The 24,015-nt window shown below is 39.7% G+C and overlaps 1 protein-coding gene across 1 annotated transcript in view; it reads right to left on the reverse strand.

Annotated features, from left to right (window-relative positions):
* Positions 1 to 23,718, reverse strand: part of HCLS1 (hematopoietic cell-specific Lyn substrate 1) — a 30,444-nt gene extending 6,726 nt beyond the window's left edge. The window contains exons 1-7 of the mRNA XM_005875364.2: positions 23,587 to 23,718; positions 21,234 to 21,317; positions 20,603 to 20,676; positions 13,553 to 13,682; positions 9,694 to 9,804; positions 7,691 to 7,745; positions 219 to 329 (exon numbers count right to left, since the gene is read on the reverse strand). Coding sequence (XP_005875426.1) covers positions 219 to 329; positions 7,691 to 7,745; positions 9,694 to 9,804; positions 13,553 to 13,682; positions 20,603 to 20,676; positions 21,234 to 21,317 — 565 coding nt within the window. The 5' untranslated portion in view covers positions 23,587 to 23,718. The remainder of the gene's footprint in view (positions 1 to 218; positions 330 to 7,690; positions 7,746 to 9,693; positions 9,805 to 13,552; positions 13,683 to 20,602; positions 20,677 to 21,233; positions 21,318 to 23,586) is intronic.
* Between the last annotated feature and the right edge of the window lie 297 nt (positions 23,719 to 24,015).

Below are 24,015 nucleotides of genomic sequence, written 5' to 3' on the forward strand. Positions count from 1 at the left end.
CACATGCCCAGGTTCCAGGTTTTATCTTCAGTAGGGGTGTGCAGGAGGCAGCTGATCAATGTTGATGTTTCTGTCTCATAGATGTTTCTATTTCTCTCCCTCTCCCCCTTCCTCTCTCTCTCAAATCAATAAAAACATTAAAAATAAATAAGAACAGAGAGGAAGGGCTAAGGCTCTATGGTACTCTGTGACCTCCCTCCTCTCCAGTTCCGACTTACCTCTCTGGGATTCGTGTTTCTCTGTTTCTCCTTTGTAGTCATATCCCAGAGCTGCCTTGTCCCGTTTATCCTTTTCTACTCCATAACGGCCACCAAAGCCATGAGAGTAATCTGTGATGGAAGGAGCAGTCATAAGAGCCCACTCTCAGCCCACAGGAAAGAGCCATTGAAAAGAAAAGTCAAGAAGAATGAGTGACTGGGGTCTGGGAAGAGAGCAAGGCTCAAATATAGGTGAATTAAAGAGAAACGGTATTCTAAACCATCTTTTGTTCACTGTTTTTATCTTCTCTCTCTTACTTCCCTGCCAAGATGAGACGATCATTTCAATATTCTCCTCTCTTCAAGGAAGGGAAAAGTACAAAGAGTATAAGGAGAAGCTGCGGGGGGGGAGGGGGGAGGCATATCTATATGAAATGTCTGCCTTTTCCTATTTCCATAAAAAATTTAGAAATGTCAGCTAAAATATAACAATTTTTGTTGTTGTTGTTAATAGTGAAGCTAAAAAAAATTCCTGGCTACAAAAACAAATAGATAAATCAAAGCAGTAGATTGAGGGTACTTATGAGCTAATGGCACAGAAAACTCAAGGGTGTTTTAAGTCCCAAACTTATTGCTTAGGTTTAGAATCTAGGATCTGAGGGTCTGATTTCTAGAAATAAACAGAGGGCTGAAGAGCAGGAAATGATTCTCTGCCCACTGCTATAAAAGAGTTTTAGAAATGGTGAGGGGGCTTGTAGTTTATTCAGCAACAAACTATAGGGGGGAAATTTACCTGAGAGACTTGGAAACTACAGTCTCACACCTGAGTGTATGGAACACAAATATCTAATTGTACACTGCTTATATGTGAATTCTAAGCTGAGAAATTAATTTAAATACTTATCTAAGAGAATATATACCACAGAAAGAGTAAGCATCAGAAAGATGTCACGAATATGAGGCAAAGTCGACCTCAAGACAAAATGCATTATAAGAGATAAGAGAGACAATATATATATATATATAAAAGCCTAAGCAACCAAATGACCAAATGACTGAGTGACGTGCACTGGCCAACAGGGGACAGAAACTCAACGCACAGGATTGGGCTCCCTCCTGTCTGGATCAGGCCTGCGGGGATCGGGCCGAAACTGGCTATAAGATATCCCCTAAGGGTTCCCGATTGAGAGAGGGCACAGGCCAGGGTGAGGGACTCCACCGGTGCATGAATCTGTGCACTGGGCCTCTAGTCCTATATAATAAAAGCCTAATATGCTAAGTGTTCGACTGTTCGTTCGACCGGTTGACTAGTTGCTATTACGCATACTGACCACCAGGGAGCAGATGCTCTGACCCGTTGGTTAGCTTGCTGCTGGGGTCCAGCTGATGGGGACTGGGCGAGATGGGCCAGACACACCCTGGACCCATCCCACGGTCCCTCCTTGGCCCCAATTGTGCACCGGTGGGGTCCCTCAGCCTGGCCTGCACCCTCTCACAATCCAGGACCCCTTGGGGGATGTCAGAGAGCCAGTTTCGGCCTGATCCCTGCAGGTCAGGCTGAGGGACCCCACTGGTGCACGAATCCGTGCACTGGGCCTCTAGTACAATAATAAGAAAATAATTCATCATTCATCAGGAATATGAATGCTGGCATAATCTTATTAACAGAATCAAAATTCATGAAGCAAAAACTGACAGAAGCAGAAAGAAAAAGAGACAAATTCGTATCATAGTTGAAAATGTTAACACCTTTCTCTCATGAATTGACAGAAACTTAGACAAAAGAATCTAAAATTATAGGTCTAAATTACATTATCAACAAGACCCAGTTGACAATTACAGAACACTATAGATCCAAACTGCAAAATATACATTTTTTAATGTACATTGGTACATTCACCTAGATCATATGCTGATCTATAGTTTTTAATACATTCAAAAGACTGAAATAGTAGATGCCATATTCTCTGATCACAATAGAATTAAATTAATAATAAAATTATCTAGAAAATTCCCCCCAATACTTGAAACATGAAGAGTCTTCTTTGACTCTTGGGTCAATGAAGAAATCATAAAGAAAATGAGTGAAAATTTAAACACACATGACATTGTGAAATGCAGCAAAAGCAGTATTTAGAGAGAAATATATAGTTTCAAGTGCACATACAGGAAATAAAGGCTTAAAAATCAATTACCTGAGTCTATTCCTTTAGAAGCTAGAAAAAGAACAAACTAAACTCACTTTAAATTGAAGAAAAAATAAAGATAAAAGCAGAAATCAATGCAATTTTAAAGACAAGTGAACAATAAAGAAAATGAGAAAAGTCGAACATTAGTTCTTTGCAAACAAGCAAAAAACTCATAGACTCAGACAACAGAGGGAAAGGGGGTGGGAGTAGTAAAGGGGGTCAAATACATGGTGACAGAAGATGATTTGCCTTTGGGTGATGGGCACACAATGTAATATACAGATCATGAATCATAGAAATGTACACTTGGAACCTACATAATCTTATTAACTAATGTCATGCCAATAAATTTAATAAAAATACTTTTTGAGCCGAAACCAGTTTGGCTCAGTGGATAGAGCGTCGGCCTGTGGACTGAAAGGTCCCAGGTTTGATTCCGGTCAAGGGCATGTACCTGGGTTGCGGGCACATCCCCAGTAGGGGCCGTGCAGGGGGCAGCTGATCGATGTTTCTCTCTCATCGATGTTTCTAACTCTCCATCTCTCTCCCTTCTTCACTGTAAAAAATCAATAAAATATATTTTTAAAAAAATATTTTTTGAAAAGTTAGTTTTTTGAAAAGAAACTGATAAACTTATAGCAAGAATAATCAATTAAAAAGAGAAAAAAACAGATTAATAATATGAAATGAAAGTGAGCACATCACTACAGATATTGCAGAGGTTAGGAAGAATATAAATAAATTTATGTAAATAAATTTGACAATATAGATAAATGTAAAACTTCCTTGAAAACACCATCCTATATAATAAAGAGCTAATATGCTAATTAGACCAGACAGCAGAAGGACTGTCTGGACAACCTTCCGGATGAAGCCGGGGCTGTGAGGTCAGGGCTGCAAGGGCCGAGCCCCTTGGTATGAAGCAGAGCCTATATATGCACAAATTTCATGCATTGGGCCTCTAAGTATATCATAACTGACTAAAAAAAAATTTTTTTTTAATGAAAGACTAAATAGACCTACATCTATTTAAATCGAATTTATAGTGAAAAATATATTTTAAATGGTCCTTTACTATTAAGACTTCTAAAATTCAGCCAGACATAAAGGCAAGATTTCTCTGTATGGGAAACTTAATCAAACCACAGCCCATGAAATTCTCATAAAACAAATATCTCTCCCCCACTGAAATAAATTCACAAACAAAAATCACAACCCTCAACAAAATAAATAACCATGAGGAAAATAAAATAACCAAATAGAAGAATTGGCACCCCCAAGAACTGCAAATAATATAACAATATAAAATAAACTATAAAATAAATATTTTTAAAAAATGATTAAAGAGCTTAAAGAAGTGGTGGGGTGGTGGTGGTGGTGCGGGGGGAGATATAATAAAAGCAACAGGCCATAGCCAGGTAGCTCAGTTGGTTAGAGGTGTTGTCCTGATAATGCCAAGGTTGTGGGTTTGATCTTTTGTCAGGTCACATACAAGAAACAACCAATGAATGCATAAGTAAGTGAAACTACAAATCAATGTTTCTCTCTCTCTCTCTCTCAAATCAATAAAAATAAATTTTAAAAAATGAAAGAAACAGGACATTATGGAAAAAAATCAGGAGATTTAAAATAGAACCAAGGGAAACTTCCAGAAATGAAAATATCTGATAGAAAGTTAAATACTTAATAGTTAGCTTAAATAATTACTAAAGCCAGCTGAAGGGAGAATTAGTGAACTTAATATAAATCCAAAGGAGTTACTCAGAATGCAGAACCAGGAGATAAATAAATGGAAATAGAGAAGAGAAATTAAGAAATATCAAGAACATAACTTATCCAAAATTTTGAGAAGCAGTAAAAGCAGTGCTTAAGGAAAAACTTACAGCATTAAATGCATATTAGAAAAGAAGAAAGAAAAAGTAAGATTCAGTAATCTAAGTTTCCACCTTAGGAAACTAGAAAAGAAGAGCAAATTAAATTTAAAGTAAGCTGAAGAAAAAAAAATTAGAGAAAAAATAAATACAATTGAAAACAGCAAATTAATAGAGAAATTCAATAAAACAAAAGCTGGTTCTTTGAAAAGGTCAATAAGTCACTAAGCCTCTAGCCAAGCTAATAAAAAAAGGGGGGATACAAATTAATAAGATCACAAATGAAAGAGGGGACATCTCAAAGATCCCATGGAAATTAAAAGAATAATAAAAGAATACTATGAACAACTCTATGCTCACAAATTTGAAAATCTAGATGAAATAGAACAATTTTTGGAAAGACACAATCTTCCAAAACTCACACAAGAAGAAACATATGATATGAGTAGGCCTATATTTATTAAAGAAATTGAATCAATAATTAATAATCTTCCAAAACAGAAAACACCAGGCCCTGATGGGTTCATTGGCGAATTCTGCGAAACATTTAAGGGAAAAAATATGTATCAATTCTCTACAAACTCTTTCAAAGAATAAAATCACAGGGAATAATTTCTAACTCATTCTAAGAGGCCAGCAAAATCAGACAAAGATATTATAAGAAAGAAAACTATAGACCAATATCTCTCAAAAACATGGGGTCAAAAATCCTCAACTAAATATTAGCAAATTGAATCCAACAATGTATAAAAAGAATTATACACCACGACCAAGTAGGATTTATCCGAAGTATGAAAGGCTGGTTCAACATTTGAAAATCAATTAATGTAATCTATCAACAGACTAAAAAAAATAAAACCACAGGATCTTTTCAATAGATACAGAAAAAAAGCATTTGACCAAATCCAACATCTATTCATGATTTAAAAAAAAAAGAAAACAAAAAAAACTTAGTAAACCAGAAATAGAGGGGAACATTCTAAACTTGATAAAGACAATTTACCAAAACCCTACAGCTAACATCATGCCTAATGGTAAGAAACTTGAATCTTTACCACTATGATCAGGTACAAGGTAAGGAGGGCTCCTCTCATCATTCTTTTCAACATTGCACAGGAAGTCCTTGCTAATGCCATAAGGCAAGAAAAGGAAACAAAAGGTACACAGACTGGAAAGGAAGATATAAAATTGTCTTTGTTTACAGATGACATGATGGTCTGTGTAGAAAATCCAAAAGAATTGACAAGCATATTCTTGAAACTAATAAGTGATTATAGTAAGGTTGCAGAATATAAGATTATATACAAAAGTCTATTGCTTTCCTACATACCAACCATGAACAACTAAAATTTGCAATTAAAATACAATACATTTATATTAGCAACTCCAACAAAGAAATACTCAGGTGTAACTTTTAAAAATACACAAAATCTATATAAGGAAAATCCTGATTAAGTAAACCATAGAACAACAAAATAAATGGAGATATATTATACGCTCATGGATAGGAAGACTCAATATTGTCATGATGTCAGTTCTTCCCAGATTGATTCATAGATGGAATGCAATCAAAATCAAAATCCCAGCAAGTAATTTTTTGGATATTGACACTTGATTCTAAAGTTTATATGGAGAGGCAAAAGACCCTAAGCCAACACAATACTGAAAAAGTAGCCAACATAAAGTTGGAAGACTGATGCTACTTGACTTTAAGACTTGCTATAAAGTTACAGTAATTAAGACAATGTAGTGAAAGAATAGACAAATAGATCAATGAAACAGTATAGAGAGCCCAGAAATAGACCCCATAAATATAGTCAACTAATCCTTGACAAAGGAGCAAAGGCAATATAATGGAGCGAAGTTAGACTTTTCAACAAATAGTACTGGAACAACTGGACATCCATATGCAAAACAAAACGAATCTAGATATAGACATTATACCTTTTACAAAATTTAACTCAAAATAGATCATAGACTAAAATGTAAAATGCAAAACTATAAAACTCCTTGCCCTGGTTGGTTTTCTCAGTGGTTAGAGCGTTGGCACTTGGACCAAAGGATCGTGGGTTTGACCCCTGGCGCCAGTCAGGGTACATGCAGAAGGCAACCAATTGATGTGTTTCTCTCACATCAATATTTCTCTCTCTCTCTCTTCACCCCTCCTCCCTCCCTTCCACTCTCTCCTAAAAAAAATGAAGAAAAAATATCATTGGGTGGTTAAGGAGAAAACCTAGATGACCTTAGGTATGGCGATATTTTAGATACAATCCATGGAAGAAATAATTGATAAGCCTGGACATAATTAAAATTAAAAAACTGCTTTGTGAAAGACAATGACAAGGAAATGAGAAGACAAGCCATAGACTGGGAGAAAATATTTGCAAAAGACACACTGATAAAGAACAGTTATCCAAAATATATAAAGAACTCTTAAAACTCAACAATTAAAAAAACAATTTTAAAAATGTGCCAAAGATCTTAACAAACATCTTACCAAAGAAGATATACAGATGATAAATATGCATATAAAAAGATGCTCTAAATCATATGTCATCAGGAAAATGTAAATTGAAATGAGACATTAAGTATATGCCTATTTCAATGGCCCAAATCCAGAACACTCACAATACCAAATGCTGGTGAGGAGTGGAGTAACAGGAACTCATACATTGCTGGTGGAAATGAAAAATGATACTTTGGAAAACAGTTTGGTAATTTCTTACAAATCTAAACATACCATCAAAAAAAAGAAAGAAATAATATCTGCAAAGTGACAAATGGAAAATAATAATGAAGAGTGGAAGAAAATAAAAGATTTTTTAAAAGAAAGCCTGAGAGTTCCTTCATAGACTCACTGAAAGAATTATCAAAGGGTATACTTTAGCAAGAAGAAAATAGAAGAAGCCAGGAGGAAACAATGAAATACAGCAAACTGATGAGGGGGAGTTGGTAAATATGTGGACCAATTTAAATAAGTATTTATTAGGTAATAATTATGATTCAATTTTGTGGGGTTTATCAACACATAGAATCAATATACTAGGTAATAATAACTGTCCAGTTGGTACAAAGAATGTAGAATGCAAAAAGAATGTAATTAAAATATTCTATGTATCTTATATTATGCAGGAAGATATAATGTTTAAATTTAAGTCAAAGATGCATGTTACAAGTTAAGGATAACCTCCTAAAATAAAGGCGTAAAATACCTTATTTTTAATCCATTAGGGAAAAAAAAGTGGGACTAAATAAAACTTGATCAATCTCATAGAAAGTGGCAAAGGAAGAAAGGAAGAAGTGGAGAAAGGAAGAAGCAAGTACACAGTTGGATTTTAAAATAAATGAAATAGTGAGGAAGTGGGTTATGGAACTAAAAGGGAGTTGACAGCTGTGGCTATTTGAAGTCTGAGCAGAACAGCAGGGTCCTTGCCTTTCTGAGATGTGTGTTTCTCCACTTCTCCTTTGTAATCAAAGCCAACTGCTGACTACAAAGAAAAGGAGAGAAAATTGGTTAGTCGGAGCTGACAATGCTTCCCCTCTCTCATTTATCCTTGCTCCCAGCTTAGCCCAGAGGTTCATTTATAGTGGCTCAGGCCTGTGTATGGGGGTTTAATGTAGAAATAGATAGTACTGACAGGCTACTGTGGAGGCAGCGTGCTACAAATCAGTGAACATGGACTCTGGACACAGACAGTTCTAGATTCAAATTCCACCTCCCCTACTTAGAGTTGTTTAACTTTACACATGCCCTTTAATATTTGAGCCTCAATCTCTTCAAATATAAAATGAAAATAGATATACCTGTTTCATTAACCTCAACTGTAAAATGGAAGAAACGATCCCTCTTCATTTGGGATGTTGTGAGAACTAAATGGGGCAAAGTATGTAAAGTGTTTTCATTGGGTTACCCAGTAAATTAGTGCTCTGCTTCCTAACCCTCATGACAGTAAAATGGGACAATAATTCCTTAAAAACTATAAAACACTGTAGACATGTAAGAAATAGCATCCTATTCCTAACTAATTACGCTGTGCCTCTTCTCTTTCTCTACACAGAGATGTGGGTTTTAGTGGGATGAGAGGCAACCAGGAGAGTCTGGATCCTCACCGCTCCTGGGACTGGATATAAGTAAATAAGTATTGACCAACACCTAACATCACCAACTGGCTCAGTAACTATGGGTCTCTAAGTGAGTCTAGATTTTGCATCGTAAAGCTAGTAGTATGTAATGTTGCTTGATTTACATGACACACTGATTGTTTAGGTGATTCAATTTGTGGCTGTGAGGCACAAGATGAAAGAAAGAACAATGAAATGTTAGGAAGAGGCCAAGATGGAAGAAAAATTCCAACCTGATTAGAGGAGACCATAACATGCTTCATATTCCATTACTGCCTTAAAACATTGCCCTCTGCATATTTCCTTTCCTTTATAGTATGTTTTTAACTTTTCTGGTGTTTTTCCCATCTACAGTAAAATAACATCTAACACTTAGCTTTAAGGATTCAGGCCCACCGAATAAACAACTGAAGGTTAGAAAGGAATTTCAGCAGCTATGAAGGAGATGTCTTCTTTGTGTTGCTGCAGGGGAAACATACTATTCTGCACCCACCACAATGCAAGACCAAAGAATCTGATCTACTAAGGAGTGAAACTGACAACATCAATGAGTTATCAATTGTACTCTTGTGACCACTCTGTCATCTGTAATCGTCCTTTTTTCTCTCTTTAAAACTATTTTTTTGTTTGTATGTTTTGTACAAAGGAATCTTTAAACACCTGGACTTCAGAGATTTGGTGCTAAGTCTTGTTAAAAGTAACCTTTACCTTCTAAAACATTGTCACCCTAATTAGTTGTTTTACTTGATTATTTTTTAATTGATTATTTGCTGCCATGGTAATAGCATTTAAGCTGACATCTCTATTTTCCTTAAAGGCATTAATATACAGGGTGTCCCCCAAAAACGTATACACATTTTGAATGATTATACAGTCAGTGTTTACTAACATACAGTTCAGTTTCAAAATTAAGTGAGTTATCAGTTGTTAAAGTGTGTATACATTTTGGGGGGACACCCTATATTTATAAGGTGTTTATGTTTGACCAAAAGAGGAGCTTTGGAACTTCCCTCTTCTTTCTTCATGTAGACAAGGTATAACAAAAATCAATGGTTTGAGGGATTCCTTATTCAAACAAAGTTTGAGAGTCTTTATCTCATTTAAATTACTACCTTTCAGCTCAGTATGTGGCCTCCAACAGTGGCACCAAGGAACTTGCTGAGGGAGGTCACAGGAGCTGTCCTCGTGCTGGACTCTCCTTGAGTCCACTGCCCTGTTCTTCACAGAAGACCCATAGACCCACGTTCAAGGGGGAGTGTTGGTAAGTCCCTCAGGCTCTGAGCTGGGTGGTGTGCGGAGAGAACAGTTACTTACCTTGTCTGCCCTGTCCTTCTCAACTCCGTATTTGCCCCCAAAACCTCTGGCAGCATCAGTCTGAGAAGAGTGCTTCTCCACCTCAGCAACATACTCATGGCCCACAGCACTCTGAGAAAAATCAAGGACGGAATGAGTGACAAGATAAAAATGACCCTAAAGAAATAAAATGATACAGAGACAGGCTGGGATGTAAGAATACAGGAAATTCCATTCTGGGTCAGACTTTTAGCCTCTGCCAGTGGTGCCAAGGATGACAAGGATGGGAGAGCAAAGTGACTTCTGGAGCCTTGCACATCCTGATTCTTCTCTAACACCATCAAGATCCCATCATTCAGCCCTAGCCGGTTTGGCTCAGTGGATAGAGTGTCAGCCTGGGAACTGAAAGGTCCCAGGTTTGATTCTGGTCAAGGGTACATGCCCGGGTTGTGGGCTCAATCCCCAGTTGGGGACTTGCAGGAGGCAGCCAATCCATGATTCTCTCTCATCATGGATGTTTCTATCTCTCTCTCCCTCTTCCTTCCTCTCCAAATCAATAAAAATATATTTACAAAAAAAAAAAAAAAGATCCCATCATTCAGGAAACTCACATAGAACAGGCTGGGAACCAGAAGGATAGAGACTAGGAAAACAGAGCTGTGGTTAAACCAGAAACAAAAAGAGAGCTAAAACAAAGGCTTTGTAAATCGAAACAGAAATGAGGGTGGTTACTGGGGAGAGACCAAAGGAGACTGACTGGATGCCTTAGTCAGGATTGAATATTCACACAAACAGCCAGGTGCTTTTGTTTTGAATCTTTTCTCCTGTATGAGCATCAAATTCAGAAATGTCACCTGAGCCCTAATATTTAGCAGTGACTGACTCTTTCCCAAAGGAGGTCGACAGACAATACTGGGACTAGTCCAAGATGGCATGTCACTTAAATCTTTTCTATTCCCCTCCACTTTTTACTCCATCTAATGTTTTATTTTCTATTTGGTCCTAAGAGTTATGTATCTTCTAATATTTATATATGAACTAGAGGCACGGTGCATGAAAATCGTGCACTGGAGGGGGCGGGGGAGAGTGTTGCTCGGCCCTGCCTAAACCCTCTCACAGTCCGGCCTAAGCTGGCAATCAGACATCCCTCTCACAGTCTGGGGCTCTCGAAGTCTGGGACCCCTCGCTCCTTACTGCTCGCCTGCAGCCAAGGCAGGAGAGGCTCCTGCCACCACTGCTGCACTTGCTGCGCTTGCCAGCCATGAGCCTGGCTTCTGGCTAAGCAGCGCTCCCCCTATGGGAGTGAACTCACCACCAGGGGGCAGCTCCTGCATGGGGCCAGGGAGGAAGATGGGAAGTTGGCCAGTTGGGGAGGGGCCGCAGGAAGGCTCCAGGGCATGTTCGGCCAATCTCGCTCAGTCCTGATTGGCTGGACCCCAGCAGCAAGCTAACCTACCAGTCAGAGTGTCTGCCCACTGGTAGTCAGTGCACATCATAGCAAGCTGTTGAGTGGCCTTAGCATATCATTAGCATATTACACTTTGACTAGTTGAACAGCCAACCGGACAACCGAACATTTAGCATATTAAGCTTTTATTATGGGGTCTGTGTAGGTCAATTTTGCTTGTTGAATTTAAGAATACATGACTGCTTTTTTGTTAGGAATTTCATGGGAGAATACAATGCCTATGTTGCACTTGACACAATGACAAAATAAAACACCTCTTAAAGGTGAACTAAAAGCTTTCATTGGATTTTTTTTCTCCTCAAAAGTAAACCATTTTTCTTATAGAAATATATCTCTATCTTTGAGGTTAGGCAAATCAATGGAAAATATGATTCAATATACAAGCATCCTTTTATTACAAACTAGAGGCCCGATGCACAAAAATTTGTGCACTGGGGGGGGGGTCCCTTAGCCCGGCCTGTGCCCTCTCGCAGTCTGGAACCCCTCGGGGGATGTCTACTTGCTGGCTTAGGCTCGCTCCCTGGGGGAACAGGCCTAAGCTGGCAGTCAGACATCCCTCTGGCAGCCTGGGAGTCCTCGGGGGATGTCCACTTGCCAGCAGGGAGCAGGCCTAAGCTGCAGTAGGACATCCTTAGCATTGCTGAGGAGGCGGGAGAGGTTCCCACCACCACCGCTGTGCTGGCAGCCGTCAGCCTGGCTTGTGGTTGAGCAGAGCTCCCCCATGTAGGAGCGTACTGACCACCAGAGGGCAGCTCCTGCATTGAGCATCTGCCCCCTGGTGGTCAGTGTGTGTCATAGTGACCAGTCATTCACAATCGTTCTGCTGTTAGGGTCAATTTGCACATTACCCTTTTATTATATAAGATAGAGGCCTGGTGCACAGGTGGGGGCTGGCTGGTTTGCTCTGAAGGGTGTCCTGGATCAGGGTGGGTGTCCCACTGGGGTGCCTGGCCAGTCTGGGTGAAGGGCTGAGGGCTGTTTTCAGGCTGGCCACAGCCCCTTCAGGGTAGGGGACCCTACTGGGGTGCCTGGCCAGCCTGGGTGAGGGGCTGATGGCCATTTTCAGGCTGGCCATGCCTGCAGGCAGGCTGGAAGCAGGTATCTGGGATTTATTTATCTTCTATAATTGAAACTTTGTAGCCTTGAGCGGAGCTCAGGGCCGGCAGGGCAGGCGGGAAGCTTGGCTTCCTTCATTGCTGGGGGCAACCCAAGCCTCCTGTTCGCTCCAGCTTCATGGCCGCTGCCATCTTAGTTGGGTTAATTTGCATACTCACTCCTGATTGGCTTGTGGGCGTGGCTTGTGGGTATAGGGGAGGTACAGTCAATTTGCATGTTTCTCTTTTATTAGATTAGATTTACACATCTAATTGATAAAATAACAACTATTCATACTGGAAGGCTACTCATGGATAAATTCACATCAATATTTTTCACACTTATGTGCATATTATATGATATATAACATATAGTACATAACAATACTAAATATATAATAAAGAAAATAAGAGAAGTTGTAACCCTATATAATAAAAGGCCAGCGACCATAAGCGTAATGACTGGAACGACCACTCGACCAGTCACCATGAGGTGCATTGACCACCTCTCAGTCCCTCCCCCCACCGGCTCGCAGGCTCTGATCATAGCATGGCAAACAGGGAACCATGGGGAACCGAGGTGAGTGGTGGCAGGGCGGGACTGGCGAGCAGGTGGAACAGCCAACCGCTTGGTCCCTCCTCCCAGCCCACAGGCTCCGGGGAACCAGAACCATGCTGTGATCAGGGAACCACGGCGAACCAGGGCATGGCAGCAGGGTGGGACTGGGGAATGGCAAGCAGGCAGAAGAAGGCCTTGTTCGCAGGCTAGGCCTAGGGCTGCTACCCACGCATGATTTCATGTGCTGGGCCTCTAGTATAGATATAAAACACAAACATTTAAAAGTAGTAATTTATTTTAAAACACATTTTTCCCTTCTCTACTTGTGTTCCCTGTCCCCTCAGTCTAGGAGTTAAAGTGTAGCTGCACCTACTATGGCCAGCCCTTCTCAATTTTTTGGCTTCTATTTTTTTAAAAATATATTTTATTGATTTTTTACAGAGAGGAAGGGAGAGGGATAGAGAGTTAGAAACATCAATGAGAGAGAAACATCAATCAGCTGCCTCCTGCACACTCCCTACTGGGGATGTGCCCACAACCAAGGTACATGCCCTTGACCAGAATCGAACCTGGGACCCTTGAGTCCGCAGGCTGACGCTCTATCCACTGAGCCAAACTGGTTAGGGCTTGGCATCTATTTTTTGCTGCCTATAATTTATGTGTTGATATAGGGAAAAATGATACAAATAACAAGTGAAACAACATAATGAATTAATCTTTTTTTTAAAAAATGAAGCAAATATCTCCCTTTCAGCTCACCTTGTCCATTCGGTCTCTTTCTACACCAAACCGACCTCCGTAGCCATGGGATGCTTTGGGCCCTGATTCCAACTCCTTCTTCTTGAGACTATCATGCTCCTCTGACACTTTGTTCCTCAGCTGGTGGATGCTGGAAGTAACCACATGACAGAGATTTGTATAACACAGAGAAGCCAACAAACCCTCCTCCCTGAAAAATTGAAATCTTCAGATGTGACCTATTTATTTTTAGCAATAACCTGCCCCCAAAGTATACCAGAGTTGGGTCTGGGAGTAAGAGATTAGTGTGGTTTGCATACCATAGCCTGATTTAAGCTTTCCATAAGCCAACAGTTTTTTCTCTAGTCTGTAATTTTGCTCACTAAATAACCTGCTGATATTTAGTCCAATTTTTGTTGTTGTTAAACCTTACCCCAGGATATTTTTTCCATTGAGTTTAAGAGAGAGTGAAAGGGAGGGGGGAAGGAAGAGAGAGAGAAAGAAACATTGATGTGAGAGAGACACATCGATTGGTTGCCTTCCACATATGCCCTGACTGGGACCAGGGATCAAACCTGCAACACAGGTACATGCCCTTGACCAGGAATCGATACCTATATTCTAGTAACTGGGGAATTATTTTCCTCTGAATTAATTCACTTTCTAGCAATTAGGTACTCTATCTCAAGAAGCACAAAAATATTCATGTAGACTTTTACCCATACAATCTAGTCTTGGGAGTCTACCTTAAGGAAATAATTTTAAATATGGAAATGCTTAATGTCTAATGATATTCACTGAAACATTGTATATAGTAAAGCAAGAACCCAGAAACAAATTATATGGCAATAACTGAAGAATAGTAAGTAAACTGCATTATTATCTTTCAATAGCATACTAGGAAGTCATTTAAAAGGATGGTTATGAAAAATGTAGCACTGGGAAATTTATCTACATATTAAGCATTTTTTGTATTTTCTTGTAAAAAACGAATGCCCTTCACCCTCATTCCTAACTTTGATAATCACTAAGAGAACAAAAAACGAATAAAAACTAGTAAAGTTCACTGTTATCACTAATTGTTGCAACACTGAGGCTCAAATAACGTTGATTTGGGACACCTCTATCACTAAAGGATGTAACACCAAAAGGAGGCATTCTCCTTACTTCACTTCCAGCTTTACCATAGGGGTGGAGAGCACCTCTGCATATCTGTTTGGTCTGAGGATATGAGGTGGTAGCTCAGCACTAGCACCAATATGTGACAATCAGGAATGATACTTGGACACATATAAAGGCCCCTGGGGATTCTTAGAAACTTTTAGGCGAGAGAACCCTAAATAAAATAATTGACTTCCTACAGCAACAAATAAACACTTAGGGAATTGAGATAGTGATGTCACTGGAACTTCACTCACTCAGGAAAACCAGATTACATTGGTTACCGGTAGAATGGCCATTTCACAGCAGAAATTCTCCTCTTTCATGGAAGACTAGATCCATCTGGTGGCCTTGTAGTATAAGGCCATCAAAGGTCTTTTTACAAAGTCTGCTCAGCTTTAGTCACAGTTAATTTTAGAAAGCTGGCTTTGAACCAGATGAAATTAAATTAAGTGCTGGAAGAACCCTCTGTTCCCGTGCCTGCTCTAAACCCTCTGGCAGCAGCGAAGGCAGAGATCCTTGTTGCTAGCTCAACAACACCAACACTTTAGAACTGTCTGTGTCAAAGAAGATATTGGTTCCAAGAACACATAAATGACTGATACTTCCCAACCAGAGTACTCAGATGAAGAACAAAGAAAATGGAACTAAACATTACTTTTAAATGGGAAAAGTCTGCAAAGTTTTAATGAGTGCAATGATTGCTACATGGGTCATAAAGATATGATAGCTGAAAAAAGTTTTTTAAAAGGAATTAGAAAATGAGATTCATGTATATCACCTAATGGATGACAGCAAGGATACTCAGAGGATCATGCCAATAGATAATATAATTTGAGTGAAAATGATGGAGTCAAAGAAGACTAGATTATCAAATTCTTTAGAATATAGCCAAAGCCACTTTAAGTAGGTCTTAGTTATATCATTCTTTCATTTAATAAATATTAGTTAAATAGTAATTAAAATTTTGAGTGTGAGATACTATTAGGCCCTGAGGACAACACCAAGATGATTAATGTATGGAGATTATGGTCAGGTGGAAGTAATAGAGAAGAAAACAAAAAATTACAATTCAATGTGCTCAGTGGCATACTTATAAAACTTTTGACACATTAACTCTCAGATGCCTATTTTAAGTTAAAATACCTTAGAATTGATAAAGCAATGCAATTTTTGGGAACCAGTGAAATTGAGGGCCTCAAAAATGAGCTAAGAAAAGGAGATCTTGCTTTTATTACAAAAGTAAAAAGCACAAAGATGAGTAACTCAGACTATAAAATTATATTCACAAACAATATAATCACAGATATAGAAAATCCTAAAGAATCTACCAAAAAAAAAAGTGCTACTAGAACTATTAAGTCCATTTGGCAAGGTCACAGGATACAAGATCACTATCAAAATCAATTTTACTTACATAGTAGCCACAGACATTGGAAATTAAAAGTTAAAAATAAATGCAACTTACCATCACATGAAATAACATAAAACATTTTAGCATAAATTTAACAAAACATATACAAGACCTGAACACATAAAAACATTTCTGAAAAAAATTAAAGACTTAAATAAATGGAGAGATATCCCACATTCATGAATTGGAGAACTCAATATGTCAGTTCTTTCCAAAATGATCTACAGGTTCAATGCAATCCCAATCAAAATACCAACAGGCATATTTGTAGGAATTCACAAGCTTACTCTAAAATGTATGTGGAAACATAAAATCCTGGAATATTAAAAGTTTTGTTATTATAAAGGAGAGAAAAATTTGAGGACTATTTGATTTCATGACTTGTCAATACAATAATCAGTATCATATGGGTCAGGGAAGGCATATATATATATATATATATATAAAATCTAGAAATAGACCCCCATGTATATGGCCAAAGATGCCAGGTAAATCAATGAGGAAAGAATAGTCTTTTAATGGTGTTGAAATAGTGAACTATCGATATGCAAAAAATAAACTTTAATCTTTGCCTCACACTGTATACAAAACCTAATTTGATCATAGACTTAAATGTAAAAGCTAAAATTATGAATATTTTAGAAGAAAATTTTCACAACTTTGAGATAGGCAAAAATGTCTTAGGCACATATAGGATTAATTCTAAAAAATTTATGATTTAGACTTCATCAGAATAACTTCTGATCTTCAAAAGATGCCATTAATAAAATGAAAAAGTGAGTTACACTCTGGGCTAAATATTTGCACAACACATATCTCACAAAATACTTGTATCCAGAATATATAAATAACTCTTAAAATTCAATAAGAATAAAAAGATGGTTGATCTTTGAAAGTGAGAAAAAAGATTTGAACAGACACCAAAAGGAAGATATGAAGATACATGAATGGCACATGAAAAGAAGCTCAATAAAATTAATCATCAGAAAAATGCAAATTAAAATTATCACATAGGCACATGAGTGTAGATAAGGATGTGGAGCTCTTAAAAACCATGCATTATTGGTAGGAATGAAACATTGTAAATTCCTATCAGAAATAATTTGTTAGTTTCTTTAAAAATTAAACACACACTTAATATATGAATCAGCAATTTTTCTGGTAGGTATTGCTCAAGAGAAATAAAAATATATGTCAACAAAAAGATCTGAACCCAAATGTTCATGACAGCTTTATTTGTCATAGCCCTAAACTGTCAATAACCTAAATGTCTACCAACAGGGTAACAGGTAAAACCATTGTGATATATTCATACAATTGAATACTACTTGGCAATAATAAAGGACAACAGACCGATACACACAAGACCATGGATAGATCTCAAAAACATTATGCTGAGTGAAAGAAAAGAGACACAAAAGAGTAAGTTCTCTATTATTCCATTATATGAAATTCTAAGATGGGCAAAACTGATCTGTAGTGGTAAGAAGCAGATCAGTGTTTACCAGGAGAGGGAATGGGGTGTACTGACTGTAAAGAGGCACACAAGTATGAGTGGTCAAGAGTGGCAAGAAGAAGATGGAGTAAAGGGGCAACAGCCCTTGAAAACCAAGCAACTCCTAGGAAATATTAGGCTGCTTGGAGCTGCCTGGACCAGAACGTAGATGAGGGATGGATGGTTACTTGAGCTATTCACCAAATTACCAAACACTCCCCAAGCTAAATTTATTTTAGACAGACCTAAAAAAGAAAGATCATGGTGTGGGGGGAGGTAGTAAGATTAGTCTGAACCACAATCACTTCCTTTTCCTGCTTTGAGTCATCTCAGTTCTGTAGCTACTGTTCTCTCCAACTTCCCCCTCTTTCCCACGAACCTTATTGATTCCCATCTGATCTTAAAGATTGGCTTAGCCCACACTAGCCATAGAGAATCTTAGAGGACTTACTACTGGGAGGTCCTCTAGAGGACTTATTTATCCCAATGGGAAAACCGAGAATCTGAGAAGCGACTTGTCCAAGGTCACTTGGCCAGTCACTAGCAGAGACTGGGCTTTTACACCTTGGTAGCCTGGGAAAATTGGAGGGGAGTAGGTTTTGTATAAATGTCTCCACTATTTATTCTATCTTATGCAGATCCAGTAAAGCTAATAAGGGAACATCTAGGGTTACCAAATTTTACAATTGCAAGGGTCTCCAGTCAGCATAATGTATGTGCTGGATTGTGCAACACAATAGTCTACATAAACACCACTTAGGAGGAAGGAAGACTGTCATCTGTTTACATGTTTGTGTTAGATTTTTAGAAATAAAGTCTGATTAAACCATTATATACTAACAGAAAAGAGAAATCAAATTATTGAGCTGCTAAGACGTGCTAAGTACTGCTCTAGACTTAGATATATGTTAACTCATTGAATTCTGCAGTGTAGCTATTATTATCCCCATCTGATAAACAAATAAGCTGAGATTCAGAGAGGTTATATGTGTAAATTCACATTGCTGGTAATGGCAGAGCTGGGAATCCAAACTCAAGCTCTTTCATAAGATCAGGGCAGGGATTAGGAGTCTTCCTTAAAATGTTCTGCTCCTACTACGAGACAGGCACTGGGAGGAAAAGGAACAAGGGGAGTTTGTATTCTAATCTTAACAGTTCTCAGACACCAGGGCTGAATGGCCTTTACCCAGAAAAGAAAAGGGGTACTTTTGGGGGGAGGGGACAGGGGGCCTGTTGAGCCTACAGAGGGCATAAAGAAGCTTCCTGCATGACTCTCATCCATTTTTTTACATCTCTTCGACTGCTGCCAGAATTGCTTGATTTGTTTAAGAATAATATTCATTACAATTACTTAAGATAAACCATTTATGTCTGTCTGATTAAACAATAATGCATATAACTCAATATTATCAAAGTATATAAAAATGTGCCAAGATTTTGTAGTGTGGCTATCCCCTGACATTTTTTAAATTTAGGGGGAAAAGAAGTAAAAACACTGTTGTTACAGTTGGGAGAGGGAGTTAAAATGGAGCTTAGAGCTGTATTAGTTTTTGCCACTTTGTGTGTAATTGTCAATTTTTACTTCTTATTTTTGCTCCTGTTATATTGTTCTCTAGAGCCCCGGTGCACGAAATTTGTGCACAGAGGGATGTCTCTCAGTCCAGCCTGCACCCTCTCCAATCCAGGACCCCTCAGGGGATGTCTGAATACCGGATCCCTACAGGATCGGGCCTAAACCGGCAGTCAGACATCTCTCTCGCAATCCGGGACTGCTGGGTCCTAAACACTTGCCTACCTGCCTGCCTGATTGCCCCCAACTGCTTCTGCTTGCCAGCCTGATGCCCCTAACAGCTCCCCTGCTGACCTGATCGCCCCCTAACTACTCCCCTGCCAGCATGATTGCCCCCTAACTGAGCCTCAGGCCACTGGGTAGCCACCATCGGCAGCTTGCCTAAGCCTTGGGCCGGCCCTGGGCGGCTGGGCAACTGCCATGGCCAGCTTCCCTGAGCCTCAGGCCAGCCCTGGGCATCAGCAGCCACCATCTGTGGCTTGCCTGAGCCTCGGGCAGCCACTGCGGCTTTGTCCGGAAGGATGTCCGATGGTCGTCTGGAATACGTCCAGTCTAATTAGCATACTACCCTTTTATTAGTATAGATAGATTGTACCTACCCTGCTACTAATATTTGACATTCTGATATTATCCAAAGCAGACAGCTCTGGTTAGATAACCCTGAATAATCCAGGGAAGAGAAGAGGGAATCTCTCCATCCAAGTATATACTATATCTCACAGAAACCCTTAGTTATGTCTGTAAGTAACTTCTCTCTTATGGTATCAGAATATTGTGTGTGTGTTTGTTTGTTTGTTTTGTTTTTTGTAAAATATTGGGTCATAATCTTTAGGGCTCCTAAACACCATCACTAAAATAGTTTTACTCAACAGGTTTTCCAAGGGCCACATTTTTTCATATCACCTTTCATAGCTTCCAACTTCTATCAAGTAACCAAATACAAACTTTTAATTAAAAAAATCATTCAGACTAGATGTGCAACCTGATGTCCTATGTTTACAATATTTATTCTGAGTTTTTTTAACCTTGATATCTTACTGACTCCTCCTTGGCCCATCTGAAATCACCCTATACACAATTATATTTATGTGAATAGATAGATAGGTAGATGATAAAGTGTGATAAAACCTCCACAATTGAGCCACTTCCTCTCTGAACTCATTATAATACTGGTAGATCCACTTGGGGAATCAGCTAGTAGTTAGAAATAAAAGAGAAATAACAGGGTTGGGGGGGAGAATAAGAGGAGAGACATGAAATAAAAATACATAATGACACACACATAGGAACACACAGGACAGATTCAAGAAAAAAACACAAGGACTCGTGGACACAAACTACCTTCTCTCTTTTCTTTCTCCCTGAGACTATGAGTTTTCCTTGGGCTCTTCTCACATCCCCTTTCCACTCCCTAGTCCATTTGGCACCTACTTGATATGTTCTGTGCGTCCAGAGCCCTCGATGGTCTTGGCTCCCCATCGTTGCTCCTTCTCAGAGATGTCATTCTGCAAAAGACAGCACTCAGCGGTAAGTGATGGCAAGAGCTGTGCCACACTGAGAGAGGCCTTCAGCTGACACCCGTGACCTCTACGTCCCCTGCATCTGCTGCCTCCTTCAGCCAGATGCTTCTCTGTGCACACACCCTAGCCCCCATGTTAAATTAACTGGTGGGCTCTGAAACCCCTTTCCTACTGCATCCCTCACACTTTCTTCTTCAGGTCTCCTATTACTTCTCAATCCCCCCAAATTACAAATATCCAGTCCAAATCCTGGCTCATAGGCCAAAGGAGACCCAGGTTAACCTGCTCCCTTAGCATAGCCTGTCATAACCCATCAATCACAAAGTCAAACTCCTCTCTCCTTCTCACCTGTCTTTTCAAGTCTCAACCTCAGATATTATGCATGCTCCACTCATTACAGCCAACTGCCCTTCTAGTCAGTTCCACCGTGGGGTCTATCTCAGCCCCAGACTGTCCTTCTAAGCCCACTGAAACGTTACAGAATGGCCCAAATGTTACCCCTCTATTTTTCATTATCCAAGCAAAGCTATTTCCAAACTCACCACAAAGTCAGGGTCTGTGTCCCAGTCATCACCTTGAGTCTCCACGGAAACAGATACATCATGCCCTACTACAGACTTCCACATCTGAGGGCGACAGAAGATGGCAATAATTAGGGGGAAAATCAAGAGATGGGAAAACAAGAATGCTGAAGTCAATGATATAGCAGCTCAATGTTTCTTGTCATTTTTTGTTAGAAGATAATAGAAGCTGAGGCAACAGGGATTAGTTTTAGAAAAGTACTTCTGTTTTTTGTTTGTTTTTATTATTATTATTTGAGATAAACTAACATGGCCTGGGCACACCTGAGTCTGGAGAGAAGTCATTATGGGTATAGGTAACACTAAATAACCTGGGTGTCAAAACTGCTGGGATCATTCATTTGCCAAGAGAGCAGCCAGGCAGTGGCTTGAAGTGGTAATCAATTGAGGGGTGCTAGAGCATCGCTAGAATTATTGCACCATTTCACTCAGGTTTCTACATATACTCCTTTTATAGCTATCAAAACATATACTGGTCCATCTCTTGATAAGTGAACATCTACACACTCCACTCTACAACCTGTTTAACTCTATTAAGCAATTTTCCAACCCCCAGTTCAAGTGGTGTTCCATCTCTACTCAGACCAGCCACTGAACGGCGGCATGAGGTCAGTAGGGTTGAAATTCCTACACTGGTTAATGCACGGGAAGTATTATTTGTTGGGAATAAGTCACTTATTCTTCCATTTTTAAAAACAAGTAATTACATTTCAAAAGAAGATAACTGACTCAAAATTGCATGTAATGAGTTCCTCATTTGAACATTAGACACTATTGGATTTTCATTAACTACATAAACGGTAAAGAACTATTTAGAGAACACCAGTTTGAAGGGGTGCCAAACTGTTATTCTGCTGGGAATCCCCTGTTTTTCCACTGGCCCTGCCAATTGTGCTTGAAGAGGAGCTGCACAGTTGCTCTGGATCTTGGTGGAAAGAGGAAACAGACAATGCTCACCTGCTCTGATGGCTGCTGAGACTTCTTAACCCTGATACCACTTGCTGGCTGGTGACTCCCCTGCCCATCCTTCCCGGCTCAGACTCCTCATCCCACTGGTGTCTCTCCTCATGCTCTTCACTGTTTCTTAGAGTCCCTCTTACAACACTCCTAGGACTCTGCAGTGCCTTTTCCCAGGCTCTCAGACTCTCTGGTTTTCCTTTCCCCTTGAAAACCCCTGATCTTTGAAAAATGCCTCGGCAACCAGCCCAAGGAAAGTTTGTGGCAGATTGGTTAGAGATGCAAAGAAGTATTGACTGGCCCAAATTGGAGTCAGTTTGACTAAGTCAGCACACTGTGGGATGAGTCATTGCTGAGACCAGATCCACCTCCCCCTGTGGGGCCACAGTTATGGATGGGGGTGGGGCAGGGACACAAGACCTAGGTCCTGGCTCCGGGGCTGCTCTGCAACAAAAGAACTTCACACAAAAAACTGGAAAGGAGACATTTCTGCAATATTTGTGAGCAATAAGCAAGCAATGAAAACCGATGGTCCTGTTCTTTCCTGCTCTTCCTCTGCGGCCTCAGCCTGACTCTCCCCTAAATCTCCCTTCCTCGTGTATTTTTAAAATAAAGGAAAGTTTCTGCTACAGAGACAATTGAATATCTTTGAGCTACTGGCCAGAAATAGGGAAGCCAAGATGTACTATCTAGAGGTGGGAAACCGGAGAGTAACTTGGTGAGACATGGTGCTCAGAACTTCAGGTTCCTAGGGCCTCATCATAGGCTGCCTTTTAGCATCAGTAAAGTAGATGGACAGGGAGTCAGAAATTCACCCAGCTCTGTCACTAAGCCCCTGTGGGAACATGGGCAAGGGAATCAACATAGACAGAGTATGTACTCATTCACCAGGTACCAGGGTAGGCAATTTACAAATATTAACTTCAACAATTTAGTAAATCATTGAATGTCTCAGAAAAAATAAACAAAGAGGTTAACCTAGCTAATCTATAAAGCCCCCTCCATCTCTGGCATTCTGAGATTCTGTGATCATGCAGTCACAGAAAACTAGCCCTAGTCGCACCATCATGCCATTTGCCTCCATCAGCACCTGGTTCTCAGCACTGGTGTCCACAGAAACCAGGGGTCTTGGGATGATGGTTTTGCATCATGTTCCCTGGTTTCCAGGACCCCACTTCTGTTTCTTTCCCCAGATGCTCATTATCCACAACCACTCCCACCCAGGCCTTCTGGCCATAAAAGGTGAAAAGCTTATTAGCAGTGACTTTCTCTCAGAAGGACCAAGAGCCAGGTAGGTTTCTCTTACCTCAGCCCTTGCCCTGTGCTCCCTTACTTTCCCACTGCTCAGAGTACCCACCTTCAACAGTGTTAGCGCGGCTCGGGGCTCCCAGCTCCTCACGGCCACACTTGGCTCCCTCTCTGGCTGTTGCCACTTCTGAGCAAGAAAATGAGCTGCTGCTTCAGTTCCGTGTTCAGGTTTTCTGTCATTTCCTGCCACCGTGTCCTCGCAGCTACTTCCTGAAGTTTGAGTCACTTACTTCTGCTTAGGCACTTAAACAAAAAAGGACTAAATGTTTCTATGCCTAGTCTTTTGCAAGGTTTTGGAGGTCATGGGGAAGTTAAAAAAAATGCTCTTATTCTTGAGTTTATATCCAGTTTACATTGTTTTCTGGTTAGGGAAGCAAAACATTCAACCAGAAAACACATAACAGAACACTGTAGAACAGCATTTGTGTCTTAAATAGGTGGGCAGTTGCATGTGTTATGGTAAAGGAATGTAAACCGT

Source organism: Myotis brandtii, unplaced genomic scaffold (assembly GCF_000412655.1).
Source record: "Myotis brandtii unplaced genomic scaffold, ASM41265v1 scaffold46, whole genome shotgun sequence".
NCBI classification, from domain to species: Eukaryota; Metazoa; Chordata; class Mammalia; order Chiroptera; family Vespertilionidae; genus Myotis; species Myotis brandtii.